The 24,316-nt window shown below is 48.6% G+C and overlaps 10 protein-coding genes across 10 annotated transcripts; 2 read left to right on the top strand and 8 right to left on the bottom strand.

Annotated features, from left to right (window-relative positions):
* Positions 1–439: 439 nt before the first annotated feature.
* N7457_006525 (HNH endonuclease signature motif containing protein) lies at positions 440–1,876 on the bottom strand (the record flags this gene model as incomplete). The annotated part of the gene is made up of 4 exons (XM_057177569.1): positions 440–766; positions 829–1,002; positions 1,049–1,329; positions 1,387–1,876. 4 exons carry the CDS (start codon positions 1,874–1,876, stop codon positions 440–442), a joined length of 1,272 nt encoding a protein of 423 aa, XP_057031871.1.
* A 2,272-nt stretch (positions 1,877–4,148) lies between these two features.
* On the bottom strand, positions 4,149–6,055 carry N7457_006524 (GMC family oxidoreductase; the record flags this gene model as incomplete). Its single annotated transcript, XM_057177568.1, has 3 exons — positions 4,149–4,363; positions 4,420–5,634; positions 5,710–6,055. The coding sequence occupies 3 exons, from the start codon at positions 6,053–6,055 to the stop codon at positions 4,149–4,151; spliced, it is 1,776 nt and encodes a 591-aa protein (XP_057031870.1).
* An 816-nt stretch (positions 6,056–6,871) lies between these two features.
* Positions 6,872–7,444, bottom strand: N7457_006523 (Rieske (2Fe-2S) protein; the record flags this gene model as incomplete). Its single annotated transcript, XM_057177567.1, has 1 exon — positions 6,872–7,444. The coding sequence occupies one exon, from the start codon at positions 7,442–7,444 to the stop codon at positions 6,872–6,874; it is 573 nt and encodes a 190-aa protein (XP_057031869.1).
* Positions 7,445–8,107: 663 nt separating this feature from the next.
* Positions 8,108–10,114, bottom strand: N7457_006522 (RNA exonuclease; the record flags this gene model as incomplete). Its single annotated transcript, XM_057177566.1, has 1 exon — positions 8,108–10,114. One exon carries the CDS (start codon positions 10,112–10,114, stop codon positions 8,108–8,110), a length of 2,007 nt encoding a protein of 668 aa, XP_057031868.1.
* A 366-nt stretch (positions 10,115–10,480) lies between these two features.
* Positions 10,481–11,409, top strand: N7457_006521 (PICOT family protein; the record flags this gene model as incomplete). The annotated part of the gene is made up of 2 exons (XM_057177565.1): positions 10,481–11,278; positions 11,335–11,409. 2 exons carry the CDS (start codon positions 10,481–10,483, stop codon positions 11,407–11,409), a joined length of 873 nt encoding a protein of 290 aa, XP_057031867.1.
* A 474-nt stretch (positions 11,410–11,883) lies between these two features.
* Positions 11,884–13,022, bottom strand: N7457_006520 (alpha/beta fold hydrolase; the record flags this gene model as incomplete). The annotated part of the gene is made up of 3 exons (XM_057177564.1): positions 11,884–12,207; positions 12,278–12,412; positions 12,483–13,022. The coding sequence occupies 3 exons, from the start codon at positions 13,020–13,022 to the stop codon at positions 11,884–11,886; spliced, it is 999 nt and encodes a 332-aa protein (XP_057031866.1).
* Positions 13,023–13,568: 546 nt separating this feature from the next.
* N7457_006519 (putative Gamma-butyrobetaine hydroxylase subfamily) lies at positions 13,569–15,047 on the bottom strand (the record flags this gene model as incomplete). The annotated part of the gene is made up of 1 exon (XM_057177563.1): positions 13,569–15,047. One exon carries the CDS (start codon positions 15,045–15,047, stop codon positions 13,569–13,571), a length of 1,479 nt encoding a protein of 492 aa, XP_057031865.1.
* Positions 15,048–15,496: 449 nt separating this feature from the next.
* N7457_006518 (thiamine transporter TPC1) lies at positions 15,497–16,526 on the top strand (the record flags this gene model as incomplete). Its single annotated transcript, XM_057177562.1, has 2 exons — positions 15,497–15,736; positions 15,807–16,526. The coding sequence occupies 2 exons, from the start codon at positions 15,497–15,499 to the stop codon at positions 16,524–16,526; spliced, it is 960 nt and encodes a 319-aa protein (XP_057031864.1).
* Positions 16,527–16,883: 357 nt separating this feature from the next.
* N7457_006517 (tubulin alpha chain) lies at positions 16,884–18,646 on the bottom strand (the record flags this gene model as incomplete). Its single annotated transcript, XM_057177561.1, has 7 exons — positions 16,884–17,344; positions 17,397–17,900; positions 17,957–18,028; positions 18,093–18,180; positions 18,242–18,395; positions 18,454–18,512; positions 18,635–18,646. The coding sequence occupies 7 exons, from the start codon at positions 18,644–18,646 to the stop codon at positions 16,884–16,886; spliced, it is 1,350 nt and encodes a 449-aa protein (XP_057031863.1).
* A 366-nt stretch (positions 18,647–19,012) lies between these two features.
* Positions 19,013–20,406, bottom strand: N7457_006516 (uncharacterized protein; the record flags this gene model as incomplete). Its single annotated transcript, XM_057177560.1, has 3 exons — positions 19,013–19,232; positions 19,292–19,768; positions 19,826–20,406. The coding sequence occupies 3 exons, from the start codon at positions 20,404–20,406 to the stop codon at positions 19,013–19,015; spliced, it is 1,278 nt and encodes a 425-aa protein (XP_057031862.1).
* Positions 20,407–24,316: the final 3,910 nt, after the last annotated feature.

The following is a 24,316-nucleotide window of genomic DNA, read 5'->3' as shown; positions in this document are numbered from 1 at the left end:
TTTAAGTCTATATGCTTACCGCGGAAGATCTCGGCGCCGGCCCTGATCTAGCCTAATACGGGGGTTCAATAGGTGATAGAGAATTAATGTGTAAATATATATTTTTTTATATAGAGAGAAGTCAGTGCATCTTTCTATCAATTTACATTTTTCTTAAATTTTATAAATTTTATAAATCTTAAATTTCTTAATCTCATCTATAGTCAATTCAGTCAATTCAGTCAATTCAGGCACCTATAGTCAATTTAGGGGGTAATCTGAATACCTAGAAATACTAGAAAAATCTGCATTACTTATGTATCTGCTAAGTATTGGTATGTTTATATTGTTTAAAGTCCATTGCGGACGTCTACCCAAAAGGGTTTAAATGGGTGTGCAAATAGTAGTTCTCAACCCCAAATTAGGTCGAAGCGGAGCGAGGCGAGCATTGGGTCCTTAGCTAAATCCCTCTAATAGCATAACCACATAGTTCAAGACCAACACATAAAGCTTGACTAATATCAATATCACCATCCTCAGGTAGCTGACCACCCGCCCTGACCTTAACCTCTTCCCACTCTTCAAAGTCAAAGTCAAATGCTGCTGCCATTCCAGAAGCATTCAGGATCTTGGCCAACCGGAAGTGACAATCGAGCAGTATAGGACTTGGCAAACTTCGATCATTATCTGTATCCTTGTTTATAAAACGAACCTCCAGCGGAAAGTGCGCCTTATACTTATCGCTGACCCCTTTGAATGTGTGGACTTTATATTTATTCTCAGCACCCTTCGAGATTTTGGTTAGCAGAGGATGAAGCAAACTCATTCCACATGTGGGAGTACACTCACAGTGCATTCAAAGGCGATTCGGAATGCGCCAAAGTGTTCGTGAACCCAGTTTGTAAGCGTAAGACCATTACATAGACTGTTGATGTCCTCGTGGTTAAAGCCGATCGCCCTCATACTAGGGAAACAGCGCCAGAGAACCTCCCATGCGCGCGATACGTCTGGTAAGAGGTTGTTCTTAACCCGTTAGTACTTCGGCCTTGATAAGGATCCGATAACATACCCGTCTAGGATCCCAGGCTGCATACGAAAAGGGGATGATATGCGCCCCTTCCGTTTTGCCTAGATCTATAACATCTTCCGGGCAATCGAGACTTTCCCAGTGACTGAACTCCATGTCCCCAGTCAAAACGCAGCGGTACCCATCACGTTGAAGCAATCCTTCTCTGAACTCCATCGTACGCGACACAGGCTGGTCCAAACTTGTCGAAATCCGCTCGGCATGTGAGTCCCGCTGCTCAGTCGGGATACTTGCGACCGAAGGCGGCTTGGAGCGGGAGCGCACTATTCCCAGTGAGCTTGTCAGTAAGAGCTTGTTTGAAATTGTATATGAGAACTCACTACGCGTTCTCAGACCGGTATACAGACTGCGAAAGTATTGATAAATGGCGTCATCATCTTGTAGATCAATAATATCCTTCGCAATGCCACTCCGGCCGGCATCTGGGAGGTGATCAAGGAACGCCTGTAAAGATCTCTGTAGCAGGTTCTCATGGTCTCCACGGTTCTGAGGTGTGTAATTGGTGACTTTGAGGGCTGCGCTCTCAAGATTGCTCTTTTGCTCAACCTCCGATGGCTCTGTAGACTGGGAGTAGAGGGACTGAGCTCGGGTGTGTTGACGTAATACGCCAGGAAGTTTAGGATCTTGTGCCTGTTGTATTCGTTTCTCAGACCGTGTTCTCGGTGACCTGGGTTCTGGAGGGTTTAGTCGACGCCGTTTGGCGTTACGTGGAGGTGATGATGATAACGCGAAGGTGTTGGGTATCATTCGATTCGTGGTATCACCTTGTAGTGAGGGGAGGGTTTGCTTAGCTGGCTTTTTTCCACCCATGCTGATCGCTTGAGAATATGGCGGTTAATGTTTCTCTCGGTTAGGTCAAATGGATAACAAGTGATGCGCGAGAAAAGTGGAGGTGAGGTCATCTCGTCCAGCGACACCTGCACTTTCATTCAAGTCAACCATGGAACCCGTCGCTACCCTGATTAGATAAGGTCCAGGAACAGGTAGGTACATGTACATGTAGGTAGGACTCGAAACACTTGCACATGGACCCCTCGGTGTGGCAGAAGAGAAGAAAGAATCCTAGGAAAGAACGGTCAGAATATATTGGCATCTATGGGGTACGCCCATTCAGGTAGCATGCATAAATGGCCCGATTTTGACACAGGTCTCCAGAAGAAAGAGAAAAGCCACAAGGTTTTACGATTTCCAGCTTCTGTTCATCAACCCAACTTTTCGCCATGGGTGTTGCAATTATTACCAGGATCTCCAGAGCTTTTGGTAGGGTCATTGCTCTCCAGCTAGCCGATGATGTTCATCACATATACAAGTTTTCAGCCAATTACTATCGTCCCACTTCGCAAGATGAGTGCTCGAACGTACTTCACGTCAATTGCTTTGCTCTGGGGTATAACCCAAATTTGTCTGGCTTTCGTTCGACAATGGTAGGACCTGAGTCCCCTACGTCTGCCCCTAGAATTATTCGAGGTAGGCGTGTTTCCTGGATCGTTGTACATGATGACTTGGTGCCTAGTATCTTCGGTACGAACTTCACCGGCGTGTGGCTCTATTCTACTGCATCGGGACTCCGGTTTCCACGTTCACCGGAATTCTGTCGTATGAATTTTCCCAACTGGCTGATCTAGGCCTCCGTTCCATAACCACTACAGTGTTCAAACTATGCAGTCGGCTATTTTTTAGGTGCCTATGCCCCTGTGTAAGGGCTTAGGGTTCTGATTCGTGGTATCGCATTGCTTGACTGTCCCGCTATACATTCTGGGATGTTTATGGATGGTGATCACGGGCGGGATGTCAGACAGATTACGCCTTCAATCGCTATTTGTGATCTTCGACTGCGCATATTCTATCATTGGTAAGCTCCCCCATTATTATACCCCATGGCCTACCCTGTTGTTATACATGATAACAGGGCTAGGGCTACAGATTCCTCGACTTCAAGTCTCATATAGCGAGTCGACTGGCGGGTGCTTTCATTGTAAACACCCCGAGATCATCAAACCCCCCATGCACTCTCGCTTGGCGATCAGATAATGTCCGTGGCTAGCGGAGGCGAGCTATCATACGTGCGCTGAGTGTCGGTGCTGGCGGAATAGGAGGGATCATTGGTGGCTCTGTCTTTCGCGCTGAAGTCTCTCCCATTATCAACCACGTAACATTTCTACTAACTATAGTAACAAGCAGTCTTACAATTATTGTCAGTATGCCTCTGGCTCTGAAATATATCCGTGCCAACAAGAGGGTGGAGAATAGGGGAAAGTTGGTGGAGGGTCTGGAATCCTTCTGCTACATCCTTGAAAATGTGACGTCGGGGATGATCATGCAATCTAATCCCTCGGGGGGTTTGTTTTGGCTTGTGTGATTCTATTCTTATTTTAGTTGCATTGCTGTTCCAAAAGAAGCGCCTGCCCCCTTCCCCGACGTATATCTTTGCATGTAAATAGGTGGATTCCGATTATCTTAGGTGATTGATAATAGTCTGATGAAGCAAACGGGTGGAATAACTGGGCTATGAGGTATGTCATGCTCAAATCAATTTCTAGTCTTGTACCAGAGGAGATCAAAGAAAAATCCAATACGGGGCTCAACACAGCCTGCTAAGTCCTTTGACTTATTCTCGTGTCAGGTATTGCCTTTTCTTCTTCTCGTCTCCTATATGGGGATGAAGATAGCATGTTCAACGATATCACCGCTGTGCCCATCGACTGTCACCTGCCTTCTTCTTTGTATCGTATTTTTACTCTTTCTCTAGTAGATCGACCTGGCAGCTGACAGCCGCGTCCTGATCAAAGCGGCCAGGACCTTGGATACTAGGTAAGTGCGTGAAATCCATAAGCGAACCAAATGGATTCAATGACTGCCATGTTTTGGCGAACATCCCTTGTTGCTATTGTATAGTGCTACGGGACAAACAATAGCCCTGTTTGCATAGAGAGATGAACATATGAATAGGGCTCATTTAGACGTATACCTAGGTAAATTTATGTTCAGAAGAAAATCCACGTATCCAGACGTGAGGACCGGATAGCAGTGACAACAAAATCAGGAAAACTTTCCCTATTGTGCGGGAAAGGGTTGATCTTCCTCAGAATATATATCGACTTTTGATTAGATCTGATGCCCGCTCGGCCACAGCATATAGAGTACTCGTCAGGTGGCCACAAACTTGGAAGGGCAAGACGGAAGCGTCGATAACACGGACATTCTTCGTCCCATAGACCTTCAGATCGTGGGAGACAACGCCACCTTTGTCTCGTGGTAACATGCTTGCAGTGCCAATAGGGTGGAAATTCGATCGATCTAACAGAAGGTTAACAAAACTTTCTATGCATATTATGGACCCCCACGTCACTCACATTTTGACTTAACCCAAGTCTCCCAGGTAGAATCCGACCCATTTTCCGGAACGAGTACCCGTCCTGGTGCAAGTTCCTCCCCCACAAGATTGCTGAGAGGCGCAGTACTGAATGCCTTGCGGATATACCGAGCCACATCGGCATGGGCGTGCAGATCTTGTTCGAAGGAAAAATAATTAGGATTGATGGCAGGTGAATGAGAGCCTTCGGCGGACTTAATGTGCACACTGCCCCTCGAGAATGGAAGGAGAGGCCAGTATTCACTGGAGAAAGAGCGCGCGATAGGAAGCAAAACTATCTCCGCATATGGAACTTGCGATTTAAAGATCAAATCGTATTGAAGTTGAAATGCAGCCAATACATTTGCTTCCTGGACGGCGCCATTGGAGTAATCTGAGACAGATTTTGCATAATCCACGAGGCTCGAATTGACAACAGAGGCAATTGCAGATATATTCCCTCCAAAGATCTGCTTCGCTGATGGCAAGGCCGAGAAAGTCGGCGAACCCAGCCAGAGCGCATTCCCTTCATAAGAGAATCCGTTGTTCGTCTGATCCTGCAAGTTCTCCCCAACGGTGGAGATATTCACTTTGACAGGAATGTCGTACTGGCCGAGAATATCAGGATTTCCAATGCCAGACAGCTCCAAGAGCATTGGTGATTTAAGGGACCCAGCCGATAAGATGACCTCCTTCGTAGCGTAGATCGTCTCAACCCCATCGACACCCGTAATCTCAACCCCTTTCGCGACTGCATCGCTGCCCGAATCCTGTCCCCAGATGATCTTGTTCGCGTATGCGTTTGATATAATTTTGAGATTGGAACGATTTTGGTAAGGCCAATAGTAAGCTCGGGCTGCATCGTGGCGAACGTTGGCCTCCCTATCGACGGTGTTGGGATGGACTGTTAGTCCTACCATGCTCCCACCATTGGCATCCCGGTTGTACGGAAGACCTAGCTGCTGGAACGTTTCGTCAAGTTTGGGTAGCAAGCTGCTGTTCGTCATGCTTATAGGCCAGCCGACTTTGAGTGGGCCATTCTGCCCGTGATGGTCAATGTAGTAGTCGGCACCATGGTTAATTTGGTCTGGCGTGGGTACCTGAAATTGTTCGGATTTCTTATAGTATGGAAAAAGGCTGTTCCAGTTCCAACCCTTGTTTCCAACTTGCTCCCAGCAATCAATTTGGACTTTCTGCGCTCGGGTGTATGACATTCCTATGTGAAGAAGCAGTGTGAGAGGACGCCCGACTGTTCAGAGATACACTAGATCTCGTAGATTGTGCCGATTACCGTTGATAGTGCTTGTGCCCCCAACGGCCTTTCCGGCCCGTATAATCTGCTTCGATCCTCCCGCATGTTTTTGGTCTTCGGTGTGATAAGTCCAGTCGATATCGGTTCCAAACGCCTTTCCGTACCCCGTAACGGTAGAAACATTGGAATTATTGAGAACGGAGTCCCCGGCTTCTATGACGGCCACAGTGAAACCTCGCATCTCAGAAAGCCTGTTAGCAACGACGAGTCCACTGGTACCTCCCCCAACAATAACAAAGTCGTATTGCGAAGGTGAGCCATCTTGATTGTTCGCGTTGACAGTACCCAACCAGAGCACACCGAATCCAATGGTTGAAAGGAGCATTTTCGACAGTAAGGAAGTCCTCGGGAGAGCAAGAAGGGGGTTTTCCCTGGCACAGGGAGTGCTTTTGTAAAAGACATGCACCAGGCACCAGGTGACTAACCAGCACAGAGGAATTTTAAGAATGTGGCGGACGTATGGAACACCCGCCAGGGGTCTGTTGTTTGACAGGCCAAGGATGGAATGTGAGCTTCATTCTTGAGGATTCTGGAGCTTGCTTCTGAGGAACAGTGGACTCAATTGCCATTCTTGCCTTTTTCCTGGATCCATCCTCACCGAAAGGTACCAGAAGTGGTGCTTATAAGACATACTCGGTGGCATCTAGTGTGGAGATGGATATTCGAACGAAGGGGTAGGACCAAGGAGTTAATTGTTGCGCTCTAAGTGAGTTGTCCACAGTACCTAGGTGACAAATTTTCATCTTATAAGACAACGTAGGTGATGAAACACTTTTCCATTGCTCTCAAAATGAACTTAAAACAGTGCCAAAATACCCCAATACCTATATGTACGTAGCAAACGTTATGGACCTATGCCACCCACATCTTGATCTCTATTTCCGTCCGCCCGTCTTTCATCTTGGAGACACCCTGCCAAAGTCAACACCGACCCAGTGATGTGTCCAGTGCCAATCCAGCTGGGTATTTGGATATGGGCTCGTTGGCGCACTAGCCCTGAGCACAGGTCGAAACACCCGAGGACGGATGCGAAACTTGGTTCGTTATCGGGAACGTAGGTCTCAGCCTCCAACTCGAATCTTACTCGTACACACTCGAAAGTGCTGTCGAGTGGCTTAGCATACCCCATAGGAGGTGAATCTCAACCGATTCTTTGTTTGCGCCTCACCCAAACCTCCTGGTCGGTGCTCCCGGGCGTCGACAAATCGCGCAACTGCACCTCCCACACTTTGAGTGAATAGTTCCCGCGATCTGCCCGCCCAGAGAAGAGATCGAAGGACCAACCGTGTTTAGGACATGTGATTCCTGCGCTAAGCACAATCCCAAAGTCTTCAATATCAAAAAGGTTGCCCTGTGAAAGCGGGAACGACGAGTGAGGGCATTGCTTAAAGAATGAGCTCAATTCCGTCCACATAGTCCGAGTCGTACTCACATGGTCAATCGCATGATATTTTCCCTTGTATTTAAATACTAGGACTTGATCTTTCAAGTCTCCCGGTAAATCGATGTCTTCAACTCGTTCCATAGGGCCATTTGTCTTGGGAATGTTGAAAGCGTTGCACCTTGGTACAATGCGAGCACCGTCATCATCGATGTTCGGGAGTTCAGACGCAAGACCAACCAAGTGCCAGGCCGCGTTTGCTCGGGTGAATGGATTCATCAAGGCTGGCTTTATGGTGGTGAAGATATTTGGGGGGAAGTTGAAGTCTTGCATCTTCGGCCCCACCGATTCCAGTTCCTAATTCCCCCGTCGGAGATGATGTCGCCCTACGTTATGTTCACCCCGATGGCAACCTTGGAACTCCCCCATCTTTGTTTAAAGATTCAGTGTCGCAGCACATTCATCAATCAAGGTTGCGAAGGACCATGGGATATGACTGGTATGGAAAACGGCAATATTGTTCATCACGCAAGACAGAAGGACCACAAGCGTTTAGCATTTACTGGAGTTACTACGGACCGGGTGACTGGGTGATAGCAAAACATGATATGAATGATGAACTTGTATGATGTTTTTGAATTGTTTTAATTGTTCTTTCTACCTAGGTAGTTGATCTAATGCATTCCACCGTCCATGAGATTGACCATGGAATGGAAGTGAATGGAGCGTCCCAACCATCATCTCAGTCTCCGTGGCATTGAAAACCATGCGTAGGCAGCTCGATTTGGGGGAAACAGTCGATCATTGATCTGTCTGGTCCTGTCTAGCTTTCGCCAGATTATTTGACACACATGAATCCACAACCTTCCCGAGCACGTTCACATGCCTTCTTCAGAGCCTGCTCTTCAACATCGGTCCATTTATATGTCAATTGATCCCATGGCTTTCCAGATCGGAATTCTTCCCGATGCATCTTGTGGATGGACTGTAAACGACTCACTTCACGTGGATCGCCCGTTCCAGAATAAACGATGAAAAGTGTGCAGGGGGTAGGGAGTTGTAAATACGTGAAATGTGGGACACAGTCCGAGAAACGGTATCAGCCAAGACGTCAGTCGGCGGAAGATTGGTCGACCCGCCATCGCCAGTACTGGTCGTTGGGGTGGTTTCCTCTGGGGGAGGGATAACAGTCGTGGATTCGTTGGCATTGTTCGGGTCAGGAAAACGGCTGCACCAGCCGCGAAGATACTCGAGATCACGAATGCGAGCCCAGGCAAAATCAACACCACCCCCAGGAATAGAGGGATTGGATTCATCACCATTGATTACAGCAGAGACGCCGCTGACGACCTCATCGTCATCCCGACAGCCAATCGACACAGTTGCTTGGGCACCGAACCCACGTTCTGGATTACCCCAGTCGACCACAGCGCCTGTTCGTTCTTCACCAGGACGAGGGACATGATTTGGCCGTGTGGATCGCGATAAGCGACGGAAAATGCTCTCGTTGGAGACATCACTCGTACCCCAGCGCTCACCTTTTTCACACTTTAACTTCACCAGTTCAAGAACAGCTCGAGCATCTTCGATTGAGTCGTGACCCGCCATTCCGTTCTGAATCTGCTTGTTTTGATATTTTTGGGTGAGCCATTTCAGGCTGGATTTGAGTGGCGGACCACGCGGGTGCGGGTAAATGATACTTGTGTCAACAATGAAGGGGTGCACAAGTTTGAGTGCAGTGAGGTCGGAGTTGAGAGAGTGTCCCACAAGGATCGCACGGGGGGTAAGAATAGCCAAGAGCCGTTGTTGAATATCGCTAAGCGTGGTTGTGACTGGCTCCAGCATCTCTGGGGTGATTCCAGAAAAACGTGTGAGATAATTGATCACAGGCCGTGGGGGCTTCACCAGCTCGTCCAGAACTACCTCGCCATCCCAGCCGACCATGCTAATACGGGTGAGTTCCGATTGACCGCCCTCGGTGATACACATCTCGCAGTCAAGGGCAAAAACTTCCCGACCGGCAGTGACACTGCCACTTTCAATTTCAGAATCAGGTGGCTGACCAGACTCGAGGTTGGGGACATGAGTATCCACCCATCCATCTTGCACCGATTGCCCATTTCTTTGGCGAGCCTCCGCTTGGGAGATTCGTTCCTCATCAGAAGTGAAGAAGGCAGGATGCACCAGATATTCGTTTTCCACAAGATCTTCCCGTGAAGTAATGAAAGCCGTGATTGGTGTTCGTTTTGCGACGAACCCTTTCTCAACGTTGACAGGTCGTGCACCTTTCATACGAGACTGATCATCTTTAGGCTTCGGTGAAGAAGACATAAGGATAGCCTGCAATGGCGAATGGACTTTGTTGTATTTATTGTCACCTGGCGCCTTGACAGGCCAGATATGAGGGAACATATCAGCCAGGGGTTGAAGTGGTTGGGGTAGGTTGTCGCGCGTCAAAGATCTGGGGTTGAAGCGATTCGAACGGTCAGGCAACGGGAGGCCCTGTTTCCATCGTTCGTAATCGGCAGCACGTTCGTCTTGTCGCGAGGCCTCGGTGGCTCCTGGTGCATTTGACTTGGCTTCCTGTGTTTCCTGTTCCCTGGTTGTTGGTACTTGATGCACGGGGATCGTCCCATCAAACATGCCCATCTCTAGACCTGGGGCCATCAGTACAACGACCTTGCGCACATGTCCAGAATGCTTCATGGAAATCCATTGGGGCGCGATTCCATCGGCGAAGCAATAGAGAAGTAAGCCCTGTAGATCTGCGATCCTAATTGGTGACTGCAGCTTTCCCTCGGCATAAGTGAGATCAGGATATTTGACTTTCTCGCCATCAACTCGCTTGCGCTTCTTTGGCACATGGCTAGCGTTCAAACTTTCGCTGCTGTGATTGGCATTTTGGAGAAGGGACAGGGTATCAGCCACGCCAAAAGTCTGCGAGCTAGGTTGTGGTCCATCTGGACTCCCCGCGCTGAGCTTTCTTTTTCGATCTTTCGCCATTTTGTCTCTGGATTTGAAGCTTGCTGGTTGAGCTCGCCGCATCGAAATTCAGGAAATGCAGTAGCACGTGATGATACGCGATAAGCTTCTCGAGTTGACAGGGTCACGTGCCATCTCAGCTGATCACGGGACCCGAGCTTACGGTAGACCCCAGATGCCAGAGACGCTGAACGATCTGATAACCGGAAGGTTGTAAATCTGCGATCACCGTGCATGGGGCTTATTTGTGTAATCTATCACGCCATCGACACTTCTTCTCTTCTCTCTTCTGACCTCAGTTGACTACTTTTGGATTTTTTCTTCACAAAAAGCCCTCTCGGCCTCTTCCTATAGTTCCTCTTGTCCATCTTGCCCATACACCCCACCATGTCGACACTCACCGAAATCACCTCCGAGGCCGACTTCTCGTCGCATCTTTCCTCCCTGTCACCCGCTGCATTGGTCGTCTTATACTTCCACACCCCATGGGCTGCTCCCTGCGCGCAGATGGGCGCAGTGCTCTCCGCACTCGCTTCCCAGTACCCCGCCACTGCCCCGCCCACCATCTCGTTCGTCAGTATCAATGCCGAGGAACTGCCCGATATTTCAGAAGAGTATGACGTTTCTGCTGTGCCATTCGTCGTGTGCCTCCGTAGCGGACAGATTTTGGAGTCTATCAGTGGGAGTGATGCTGTGAAGGTGCGTGACGCTGTTGAGCGCCACGCCGGACGCGGAAACGTTGCGGGTGCGACCGGTTCGATGGATGGTGCGAGGGCCAACATTCCCCCGCCGCTTTCTGCTGTTCCTCGTGAGGATGTTCCAACCACCGCCACTCAGGGCCCCATTACTGCTTCTCAGCCTCCTCCCGCGGACGCGGCCAATGCAACCGCTGTCGCATCTACCCCCGCCCTGACACCCGAGCAGTCTCGGGAGGCACTATTTGCCCGCCTTGAACAACTAGTCAAAGCAGCATCTGTCATGTTGTTTATGAAAGGTACCCCTAGCAGCCCGCAATGTGGATTCAGCCGACAACTAGTTGGTATCCTCCGTGAGCGCAGTGTCAAGTACGGCTTCTTCAATATCCTAGCCGATGAGGATGTGCGCCAGGGTTTGAAGGAATATGCAGAGTGGCCTACTTTCCCCCAGTTGTGGGTGAACGGAGAGCTAGTGGGTGGTTTGGACATTGTATGTGTTTGATCCCAGTCAACTCATTTCATCACATTACTAACTCGGTGGTATAGGTCCGCGAGGAGATCAACAGCGATCCCGATTTCCTTAGTGAGCACTCGGTCAACAAGCCTACTGTGACTGCCTGAGTGGTAGGCTAGTCGTTGCACGATACCCATGACTCCCCTGTCTCTGGGGCTAGATGTTAAAAGTCTTCACATAATGATAAACGTTTTGTCTTGATACGGTTGATAGGTATGCTTGATCGTATCACATCATTCACTTTGCTACATTGAATCCCGTTCCATTGAGTTGGGATAGGGCCAATGTATAACCCATCAATTGTCATGGATAAGTCTCGAGATTCATGATTGCCCAGGTGATTCAACGAGCCCCTGTCAGTAACTTGACGCCGCCAAATCAACCTGTCTTGTATTCCAAATAAAAAGCGTATATGGCTGCAGTTTCACAATCTACATTCAAGATGATCTTAGGCACATGTACCTCGTAGCTGATGTATGCAAACCATGGCATCCATAGGATTGTGTGAAGCCTCCCAAGGTTGAGTTCCCTCATGAGAGTCAAAATCTTCATTTCATTATCTCTCATCTTACCCTGTATTGTCACACTCGCGGTGCCGTATCGCATCTTTCAAAAAAGTTTCTCAGAATCGAATTCACCTCGTCTTTTGCTTCCAATTGGAGCCAGTGACCCTGGGTCCGAACCTCCCCGATGGTCAAATCATCAGCTATTTCTTGCATCATCGCTTCCACGCCGGGTCGTTGGATAGGGCTCGGCGCCGAGGTGACCATCAACACCGGCTGCGGTATTTTGATTGGCGTAGCCTGCTTTTCATCAGGTTCATTCAAATTCCAAACAAGCACACGAAACCAGTTCAGTGCAGAGCCATAATGACCGCGCATGATTCTCTGGTGGGTCATCCGTTCCTATACGCGATTGCTTGAGATCCATGCCCAAATATACCTTCATAGGACTATGTACAGGTCAAATGCTCACCTCTTCCGTAATGAAAGTGGGCATTTTGCCCTGACGATCAGCTTGAAGCCATCGCTTCATTGCCCCCGTTGGGCCGATGTGATTGATCCATACCTCTGGGTCTCCAGAGTAGAAGAGGCCGAAGAAAGAATTACACTGTTCCGATATGAGCACCTGAGAACGATCCGGAGGTATGGAGATGTTGAGGGAAACCAGGGATACTTACATGTTCATCCAGTAGACCTCCAGCTTCATCATCCACGAAAAGGCTCAAATACCCAAACCGCTCTTTTCCAGAGATCTGTTTGGTCATATCATTCACAGCCTGCAGATTGAACTTCTCGCCAGATCTAGAGTACGGCACCGCCAAGAATGTGGCTGACAGGAGCACATTTGGGTGGTAATCTGCGATACGAGAAAGCAAAGTACACCCCGTGTCGTGGGCAACCGCATGGACCTTCTCGAGCTTTTCGTGTGCTAGGATCTCGGCTATTTCCCCTGCCATTCTCTTGGTCCTGTATTGCTCCGCCGAAGCGGGTTTGCTGGTCCCTCCATATCCCAGTAGATCTGGGGCGAGGATGCCATATCCGCAACCTTGAAGATAGCGTATTTGATGACGCCAATCGTAGCAAGATGATGGAAATCCATGCAAGAACAACACGGTGGAGAGGAATGGTACGGAACATGGGATGTATACATAACTATAGGTGTGGTTGGAGGAGAGATTGAGGCTTTTGGCATACTGCGAGAAAGCGACGGTCGCCATTATCGCAATTTCAGAGGCTTGATCTCATGGGTTCGGAAGAACAGTCTTACTGATGTTACCCTACGGAGCTGACCGGTTAATTATATACATTGGAGGGAGGGGCTCAGAAATGGCTCCGGAGACTTTCTCGGCGACATTCTCCGTGGCGTCGAATGAAAAGATACATACATCCCTGTCTTCGTGTTGGAATCTCTTTCAATGGCCAGGTCCTGACTATTCAGTTGTTACTTTTGAAAGCGTAGCCCATTTATCGTGGTGCCTATAGTCCTTAACAGCGCAAGCACGCATGGAGATACATTCATTTCGATCGTGAGCGCTCCTTGAAAAATAGACAGAGTTCGGATAGGAAACTGTAGATACATGTATGCATTCGAACGCTTTGAGAAACGAACACAAAATCCTCGCTATGAATGAGATTCTTGCAGGATCAATCTGCAGCACTTGACATGCCTTGCCCTTTTCAAACTTCGTGTCATGTTTGATGTGGTTTCGCTCCTTTGTGGATGGTATCTCGGTCCTCGACTTATTGTTCTCCGCTTTGTATATTTATTGTGTGTCCCTTTTCTCCTGCTGGTACACGGGGCTTTCCAGAGAGTTATGTCTCCAGGCAGATGGCTGCTGGTGTTGACAGACGGCGAAGCGGGAGAGCAGAGCGTCTGTGTCAACATATGCTCCTGCCAACCAGCGAGATCCTTCGCTAGAGTTAAATTGGCGGCGAGCATGGAGAGTTCGTCGGTTATCGAAAATGACACACTCTCCAGGGCTCAGCTTCAGTTCGAAGATGTGGTCCTCTTTATCGATAATAGAAGTGAATTTGGCAAGGGAGTCCCGTAGCTTGTTCACCAAGCTAGCATCGTGGTCTTTGCCATCGGGTGTTGGGAGCGGAGATTGAAAGGGAGGTGCATAGTTAACATGACGTAGCTCTTTTGTCTGGGGATCATGCTCAAACACGGGCCTCTCGTTATAATAGATGTGATTCTCGTGCCTGTATTCGTACCCTAAACGTTGCTCGCAAAGCAGTTTATACTCTTCTGGGTATTGCAACTTCATGACTTCGGCAGCATAGAACGTGTCTCCAAACATTGACTCGCCCCCCGAGCACGAGTTCTCCAGGCAGTGGAGGAGCTGGTATCCAGGTGGCTCGTTCATGTACATCAGATCCATGTGGAATCCAAGGAATTGGTTGGTATATGCCACATTTATCGCCTCCGGGACGGTGCGTACATCGAAAGTCGAGCCGTAGAATGTGTTGCGCAGGGGTCCCATACGTGTGGCAACCTTTTCAACCATCGAACGCGATTTGGGAATGTCTTTAACAAAAATGAGGCCCTGGCGCTGCAATGCCCGCATTGCCGTAGCAAACTTGGACTCATCTGTTGTATAATCCTCGTAAGACACCCAATGTTGCATTTTGATCATCTCATCTCTTCCCCAGAAGAATCGCTTGCAATCCGCGCTCTGATGCTGTTGATGAGTGTTGAAAACGGGCCTTTTTAGGAACTCGCAATCCCAGGTAGATTCGTGAGCCGTATTCGGCTCTGAAATATCGTTCGCCCATGTGATCGACAGCTGTTTACCGTTCCAATTGACCCGGCTTGGAGCAATGTCTTTGGGAATGTCACTTGTTCGAAAGGAGCGCTGCTTCGAGTGCTGATCCTTACACGATCCACACTGGCATAGATCACGCAGATAGGTGTATGGCAGTCTGATGGTTTTTTGATCATCCATATGCAAATACAATTCCTCCTTTCCAACCCAGAAAGACCCAGGCTTCCCAACTTTCTCAATGATACTTTGAGGTACGCCAGACGTGGAGTGTTGGAGGTTGCCATCTGAATTGCTGAATTGCTGTGGAACCGACAGTGGAATCCCGGCCTGTGCGGTCACAAGCTCCGGCTTATTATAAGAGTCCTGCTCCAGAGCACCGTTGAACCGGCTAGCGGTGGCTGTCAAGTTGCGGCGCGGTCCATTGTATAATAACGCCCGTGGCAGCTGCCGGAGGATTGGAGTTTGCAGACGCTGCATGAGGGGCAAGAGCATGCGACACAACTACGAAGAAAACTTCGATAATGGGAAGTTTCAGAGACAGAGCGCAGAACGTATGAAGTATTTGAAGAAGCTCCGGAGACAACGGCGCATGGTGGGGCCATACCTGCAAGTAATTACCTCGGCTCGAAAATGATGATCCGGGTGCCTGAAGTATAATTTTATGCCTGAGGCGTAACGTATGCCTCAGGCTGAAAGGATGCCTGAGGCTGTGGGTCGGGTCAACTACCCGTATGCAAACACCTTAGGCAGCAATATCATTCTCCGGTTACGTAAATTGCTTCGATGTCCAGATAATTTGTTTTGATTTGTCCTATTCGTCTCATTCCAAACCAGCCTCGCCGGATAAACATGCGCTTCAATTTCTCTCACCTAATATAACCAATATTCAGACGTCCATAGTCTGTATAAAAAACCAGAATCAACTCATGTCGGCCGGGGGCGAGCATCTCAAAGATGAAGGCACCAAGCGACAGGTCATACTGGCCGGCGGAATCGCAGGATTGATTTCACGGTTCTGTATTGCGCCGCTGGACGTCGTCAAGATCCGGCTACAATTGCAAATCCATTCATTGTCAGACCCTGCTTCTCATAATGGTATCAAAGGCCCTATCTATAAGGGGACGCTGTCCACCATGCAAGCGATTGTGAGACAAGAGGGAATTACTGTATGTCGAACTGATGATCTTGCTGCTTTATGTGGATCCCGGTATTCTAACGAGATTGTCGATTTCATAGGGCCTATGGAAGGGCAATATTCCCGCCGAAATGATGTATGTCTGCTACGGCGCCATTCAATTCACCGTATATCGAGGCACAACCCAGGCTCTTGCCCAACTTGGCACCTACCGACTCCCTCAGCCCGCTGAATCTTTCATCTCTGGTGCAGTAGCAGGGGGATGCGCCACAGGCGCAACATATCCTCTCGACCTCCTCCGCACGCGATTTGCCGCCCAAGGCACTGACCGTGTGTATAGCTCGTTGCGTGCCTCGGTGGTGGATATTGCTCGCCAGGAGGGTGTCCCAGGGTTCTTCCGAGGCTGTTCCGCTGCCGTGGCCCAAATTGTGCCATACATGGGACTTTTTTTCACGGCATATGAGGCACTTCGCCCAGTCATGACAACCTGGGATATTCTGCCTTTGGGTACAGGGGATGCTGCTGCCGGTGTGATGGCCAGCGTATTTGCCAAGACAGGTGTGTTCCCGCTCGATCTGGTGCGCAAGCGCTTGCAAGTACAAGGACCCACGCGAACACGCTATGTCCATAGCAATATCCCAGAGTACGAAGGGGTCCTCGAAAGCATTGCAATGATCCTCCGTACCCAGGGCGTGCGTGGCCTGTACCGTGGTTTGACAGTGAGTTTACTCAAGGCAGCACCAGCAAGTGCTGTTACGATGTGGACCTATGAACATGCATTGAAAGTCCTTCGAGAGCTTGAGGTCGCAACTGATAGGTGAAGGCAATACTCACCCTGTATTACTATTCTTAATTCGCCATTTGGCATGGAGTTTTCGGTGGCGTTCTTTTTTGAATTACAGCATTCGGATCTTAGACCTACAATATCGGCGCAAAAGGCAACGCAGACTGGGATTACATTGTTTGTTTTCTCTCTTTTTTTTTGTGTGCTATGATCCATTCCCACTCTTCTTTACCTGAGTTCCTCAATCAGCGAGGACGTCTCATTAGCCACAGACGGAATACATAGTTGGAAGGTCATGGAAGCCGGAAGAGCCTCACAGAGATAGCGTGAGGGATGTACAGACAGAATCCCATATCAATGCGTGACGCAAGCTACGGGCACGAGTCAAGTCCAGTTAGTACTCAACCCCTTCCTCTGGGCCGCTATCCTCAGCCACCTCCTGATAGTCTTTTTCAAGAGCCGCAAGATCTTCACGCGCTTCAGAGAACTCGCCTTCCTCCATGCCCTCGCCAACATACCAGTGGACGAATGCACGCTTGGAATACATAAGATCAAAGTTATGATCAAGGCGGCTCCATGCCTCTGCAATGGCTGTCGTGTTAGACAACATACTGACCGAACGATCGACACACGCAAGTTCATCGTCAGGACGACGCACAGGCTTTTGATAGTTGATGCCTAGCTTAAACCCAGTGGGGCACCACTCGACCAGACTGAAACTGCCTCTGGTCTTGAGGGCGTGCACAGCCCTAGTACAATCATGGGGTACAACATCTCCCTTGTAGAGTAGAGCCACGGCCATGTACTTGCCCTTTCGTGGATTACAGTTAACCATCTGGTTGTTAGGTTCAAAGCCTGTGGCATGTCAGAAGGGAACCACCATCCAATTAGAATGTCTCATACATACACTGGAATGTTAGATCCTGCACCTTGAAGCTCTCGTGGGAACTGCACTGGCTACCGATCACTGGCGCATACGAGATGAGCGGGTAGTGGATACGAGGATATGGGACAAGATTGGTCTGGAATTCAGCCAAATCGACATTGAGTGCACCATCAAATCGCAAGCTGGACGTAATGGAGCTCACCACCTGGGCAATAAGACGGTTCAGGTGCTCATAGCCAGGACGCGGTATGTCCAAGTTGCGGCGGCAGATATTATACACGGCATCGTTATCAACTAGGAAGGTGCAGTCGGAATTCTCAATGGTGCTGTGTGTGGACAAAACGGCGTTGTAGGGCTCTACCACGGCCGTCGATGTGCGCGGAGAAGGGTAGATCGAGAATTCCAGCTTTGACTTGCGGCCATACATGTTGGTCAGATGGTCTAGCAGCAGGGAACCAAAGCCAGAGCCTGTGCCACCACCAAAGGAGTGGAAAATCAGAAATCCCTGCAAGCAATCACAGTTCTCTATGGGTATATTAGCTAAGGGCGCGAAGGCCGACGTTAAGATGGAAGTTTCGTACCAGCGATATGACGAAGGCTGTCAATTACCACACCAGAAATATCCCTCCCGGTTGTATAGTGACCACGAGCATCTGCAGAGTGTTAGGTCCTTAGTTCTCGCTTTCTCTGGAAGCCAATAAGCCAAATCAATCGTACAGTTATTGGCGGCATCTTCCTTGCCACTGATCAGCTGCTGCGGACGGAAAAGATCGCGGTAGGTACCCGAGCGAATCTCATCGATGGGCTATCATAAATAGTCAGCTATTATTCTCTCCAGGTCTAGCGCTTGGCCATCCGCCACATACAGAAGGGTCAAGATCGACGAAGATGGAACGAGGAACATATTTGCCGGCAGAAGTCTCAGTAAAGAAAGTCTCATAAGAGCCGCTTTTCGTAGCCTCATCGGTTACATTGGGATCGACACAGCCATCAGGCTGCAGACCATGTTCGAGTAGGTACCTGTGTTTCCGCTCAATTAGCAGATGGACTAGGAAGACAAGACAGAGTGCAGACATACAATTCCCAGGCGGCATTGCCAAGCTGTGTACCTGCCTGACCAATGTGTACGTGACAGACCTGGTGTTGAGTTAATATCGGTGTCCCTTTCACTGGTTCAGACTTGTATATCAGGTGGATGACAGGCCAGATGAGGCGTGCTTGATATGATGACGGTAAGATAGAACAAAGTTCATACGTACCTCGCCTCGCATGATGAAGTCTCTCGTCAGTAGGGTCAAGATGTAAGGTGAAATGAGAATAGAGAGGAGTGATGAGGGAAGAGGTTGGGGTACAAAAGAAGCCAGTGTCTTTGAGCTTGTGCGTGACAGGAAATCATCAAACACGCAGCGACAACGTCCCTCTCATATCCAGCCGCAACAACTCATTTATCCCCTCTGATTGTGATCTTTGCGACTTCAATCCTCATTTTTTAATTTGTTCTTGTATATTCATATTCTGAATTCATGTACTCGTCTCATTCTTACCCCCTCCCCCCATATGTATATCTAGTTATATCCTAGATTTGATCAAACGCGTCTACACTCCCAGGGCAGTGGTATGAACATCATCCATTCAGTTTACTCAGATTGCCTAGCATCATAAAAGTCCCGAAATTCCGATCGTGTAGCTAACAAAGTCTGAGGGCGATCACACTCGACCAGACGACCCTGCTTCATCAAGACGACACGGTCGAACTGCTCGACATAGCGCAAACGATGCAGAACGGAGATAACGGTGTGTGATGCAAACTCTTGCTCAATTATATCCTGTATCTTGGCTTCTGTTTCCCAGTCCACACTAGAACATCGCATGAGTCAACTTTGGTATTCATAAAACAGTCGGATCGCGTGGCATACCTGCTAGTTGCTTCGTCCATCACCAGGATTGAGCTTTTCATCACCAATGCTCGCGCCAGCGCAAGGAGTTGGCGCTCACCTCCTGACCAGTTTGATATTGAGACCAGCTGGTTGAGCCCTCCATTGCCGCTGCTGGCAATCCTTTTCCATAATCCTACCCTTTCAAGCGCCGCAATAAGGCAAGCGTCCGAAACGGGGTTGATTGTGGCAGAAGAGCGGTCTAGGTTGAATCTCAGGCTCCCAGGCATGAAAAAGGGTTCCTGTGGAATAGCATTGATGTGAGATCGCACCTCAGTGCATTGCAAAGTTTTCAGATCTATGCCATCTACTTGGATAGTTCCACTTCGTAGATCAACCATCTGTAACAATCCAAGGATCAGTGACGTTTTGCCACTACCCGATGGGCCACAGACGGCAATCCTTTCACCGGGTTTGATGGAGAGGGATACATCATTCAGAATCGCCGGTGCGGTCGGGCTAGCCTAGTCAGTTTGATTGGAGTGATCTTGGGAAGAATTACCAAAACAGACTTACTCATATGCCACGACGATGTTCCGGAATATAACTTCCCCACGAGCAGGCCAGTGAGTAGGACGAGTAGTCACCCTAGCTTCGGGTTGAACTTCAGACGGTGTATTGGTAATAAAGTCTTGGATGCGAGAGACAGCCCCGATGGAAGTCTCGAGTACAGTCCATGACTTTATAAGGAGCATGAGATCCGTGCTAAAGCTCAGTATCAAGTTCAAGGCTACGCCGATGGCGCCTGCGGCAAACTGGCCCTTTAAAGAGATAACTAAAGTGACAAGAATGGTAGCTAGACACATCACAAGACAGTCTAACACAAGTTGTAGCCATTGCTGAATGCACAAGAGCATATAGAAAGGCTTCTGTGATCGATCAAGTGAAGCTTCCAAATGCTCTTGAAACGGTCCTGTCCATTTCATAGCACGGATGACAGATATACCCTGCATGGTTTCGATAAACAGTTTGAAGAGGGGAGACTTCGCTTCAATGTCGAGCAGGCGCACTTGTCTCGAGGTGCGAAGATAGTAGCCCTGGACAAAAAACAAGATAACTCCTAATATAGGGACTGTTATTGTAAGATACTTCCCCATGGTACACAGAATGACAAGTTGCACACAGCAGTTAGCAAATCCTACAAATCCAGTCAATCATTCTGTAGATGGAGATCTGCGTATAGTGCGATTGGGAACTATTCACCAATATACGTATTGATTGCTTGAACAGGAAGGCTCATATCGATGAGTTCTATATCCTGGCTGAAACTGCAAAGGCTCAGCGTGGAGTTTATGAAGAATATCAAATCAAGACTTGCCGATTCGTGGTCAACCCAGCATCGACCTTCTGAAAAAAGCTAAAAGGCGCACTAGAGCTCAAAGTTAGTAGCCCAACCAGTATAAATACTCGTGGATGGCAAGGACTTGCTTCACCATAGATCGAAGTAAGCAACCATGCAATGCCAACCCTGTGTTGTTTATGACTCGAATAAACAATGCCCTGTATCCTCTTCGGTCAAAAATATATGACTTCATGTCAAAACAACAGAGACTGACCAGCAAGCGCTGACAAGCGATAAAAGGGAAATCACAAACAGCGCCGAATAAACTCCAAGGTAAAGCCCAAGGTTTTGGTTCGGATGCTTTTCATTAGCCTCCGACCACTTTTGAAGCCATATGGCTAGGTGATTGTCAGCAAACAGTGAGAGAATCCGTTTTGCTTTCTGGGTAGCATAGATATCGTACTGGTCACCCTATCCGAAACCCCAAAAAGCACAATTGATATTGCCAAGATCAGAGCCATCTTCCAACCAGCGGATTGAAGATAAAATGCATAGACCGACCAGTTGCCATCTCTGCGAGAAAAATCCGAATTAGGCGCTTCAAGGGTCGGAGATTGAGTAATTGGATGGGCGCTCTCTGCCCAGGGCGACCTTCCAGGAGGGTCAAGGCGGTTTTTGGATGAACTTTCGCTGATTTCATAATGACTGTCTTGCAGTAAGGGGAAGCACATCTGTTCATATGTTGTGATATTCGTGATCCTTCCCTCTTCCAATACGACGATCTCATCTGTATAGTGAAGTGACCAATCTACCGTCAAGTTAGCCTAGCACTAGACGACGTCAGATATTCTAGATCTACAGTCATGAGTTGCCATAATAACAGTCTTTCCAGAGCTTCTGAAGTGGCCATCGGATGCGAAAAGCCGAGAGGATATAGTGGAAATGGACTTGATGTCTAGCCCACTGCACACATCATCTAATATCAAGATTGGGGCGCGGGAATATACCGCCCGTGCAAGAGACTGTCTTCAATTAGAGCCTTTGGTCTTTTTCAATCTTCTCAATGTGACAATGCTTACAATCCTTTGCTTTTGTCCACCGCTGAGGTTTACTCCAGAGCTCCCAGCCCTGGATAGGTCTCCTTCTGGAATCTCATCAAAATCCCCCTCCAAAGCACAAGCCCAAACGACGAACTTATACCATTGAGCATTGAACTCCAAGGGGCCGATGATGTTCTGACGAATTGTGTCATTGATGATCCAAGCACTTTGAGGACAATACGCAACAAGTGAGCGAGATGGGGAGAATGATCCCCCGATCAATACAGTCTCGCCAAGTGCACTTTCAAGCAAAGTTGACTTGCCGCTGCCCACAGGTCCGATAATTGCTGTGATCGATTTTCCTTTGATAGCGAGCTGCAAATCCCGCAAAGCAGGAGCGCCCTCCTGACTCCATGCAAAGCTAGCACTGCGAAACTCGACTACCGATTCTTGAGAGTTCGGCGTTTGGGTTGCGCTCAATTCAGAGAGCCTTATATCGTGTTTTGTTGTATCTCCAATTGTCACATCGAAAGGAACTTTGGTGCAATATCTTTCAATTCGATCGAAGCATGCAATAGACTGATAGAGGGATGGGAGAACGTGAACAAAAACCAGCAGGGGCGCGGTCATCAACGAGATGAGAGAGAGTGATGTGAACACCCGAGTTGAAAGGAGCGCCTCGCCTTCTTTCGCCAAAGAGATAATGGTGAAGATCACGAATGTGGCGAAAGGCGCTAAAGTGAGAGGAATGGTCGCTACTCGGGAGTCCCATATTAGTATGTCCTATGATGAACACTCTCGGCAAGTTTGACAGCCTACATAAAATGATTTGTCCAATGAGCAGGAACCGGAATCTTTCAGAGACTTGCAGTTCAAACCTCCGCAACTGGGATATGCAATCGAAGAGCTTTTCACTCAAACCTAACATTTTGACGGCTCTCATGTCATGCAACATGCTAGCTGTAATACTCAACCTGGCTTGTACGCGTTCGATCCAATTGCCAAAAGCTTCGTTCGACCTTTGGGATATTGGAATTGTTCCTACGACGGCAACTATGCTAGTCAGAGTGTACACCTAAGAGATTCAATGTAGTCCCCATTTACTTAGCGAAATGACTGCCGGGATCAAACATGCGACTCCCAGTTGTCGCTCTAGGAGAAACAATCCAACCCCAACCTCCAAAGGAGATGCCCATACTTCATGGAGTCCATGGAGCGTGGCTACAATGCGCTCAACGTCAGTGCCCATCAATGTGATCGCAGGCTTATCTTTGAAATCACTTATCCTTAGCTTTAGGGTTTGTCTGTAGATAAGGGAAATGAAACCGGCACGAAACATGGTACTCAGACGAAATGCCTGCCGCCAGTACACTGCGTTTGACAACTCGAGCTTATGTTAGTGACGTGGCTATCTCGGCGGGTGATCAAGCGGCGCTTGCTGGATTGGGGACTCACTGCCATCCCGGAATATGTGAGCACATAAGCCCCAACCAAGGCAGGTCCATATGCTCGGTTTTCGGCTGTCGTTGGTGTGGAAATAAATGTCAATGTCGCAGAGATCAAGAAGGGCTGGCAGAATTTGAACGCAGATAGACATAGCCGAGGAATTATAGCACTAAGAAGTGGCAGAAGGTATGCACGACAGGCTGCTCCGAGCAAACGATGATTGCATTGCGGTGACACTGTTAAATTCAAGGCTCTGTTAGCCTATTGGCTTGGGATCAAGAGACAAATGATCCAACTTTACCTGTCTCCCATGCAATCTGCAACCTTTTCCTCGCAGATATGCCTTGCAGCGCATGATCAACATCAGGCATGTCTTGGACAGAAATGATTGTTGAATATCCGCTTCGAAAGAGCGGAATCACCCAAATAAAGAGGCTTCGAACCCAAAAGCTTGAGATGAATTCTTTGTTTGATTGTTGATATGTCGTGCGCAGAAGTCTGGTTTTGTGCATCGACTCAAGGAACAGTGCCACCACTGTGACAACGCAGATTAATATCCACACAATGGCTGATCTCGGAGTATTTGTCGACAGTAGCCATAGCGTCCGAGCGCGTGATAACGAAAGGAGACATTTCACAGTGAAGTAGACGATCAGCAGGTCTGACGGCCGGATAGAACGCTGGTCCTCTAGCCATGAGAGTAGCATCGATGCTGCGAGAGCAACTATATCCAGAACATTTGCTGCCATTGACAGAATCGTATATAGCTGAGGATCTAAGAGTCGGAAAATGAGATATAGCAAGTGCAGGAGGAGCAATATTCCAAGAATGATCTATATATCCAGTCTGGTTAAATCCGACTTTCTGGGACTGTGAATGAGGTCAACGTCGAGTTCAACATACAAGCTTCCCAGTGGCCAGAGAATACGAAGTGACTTTGACCGAGGCACGAATAAGCACCGGGAGACGAGCAGCTGTGGTAACCACCAATAAACTTGCCGGTACTATTGTGAATAGCGTATCCTCGAAGAGAAGAGTAAAATCAAAGGAGCGGCAGAGGGGATTCACACGCGGGCCGAAGTTGTTATCGCTCCCCGGCGGACATGACATGGTTGATGATTGTTATTCTGCGATCTCTGGGCATCAGTAGAACTTTGGCTATGCTTAGGCTTCTCTGGGACTGTATGGAAAAGTTGAAATTCTGATTTTGATTTCGATGGGCAGTCAAGAAGGGTCGGC

This window comes from Penicillium paradoxum (genome assembly GCF_028828445.1).
Source record: "Penicillium paradoxum strain IBT 22861 chromosome Unknown utg000005l_segment0_segment0, whole genome shotgun sequence".
In the NCBI taxonomy this organism is placed as follows: Eukaryota; Fungi; Ascomycota; class Eurotiomycetes; order Eurotiales; family Aspergillaceae; genus Penicillium; species Penicillium paradoxum.
Note: the sequence above shows the minus strand (reverse complement) of the source record. Positions and strands in the feature narration are given on the sequence as shown.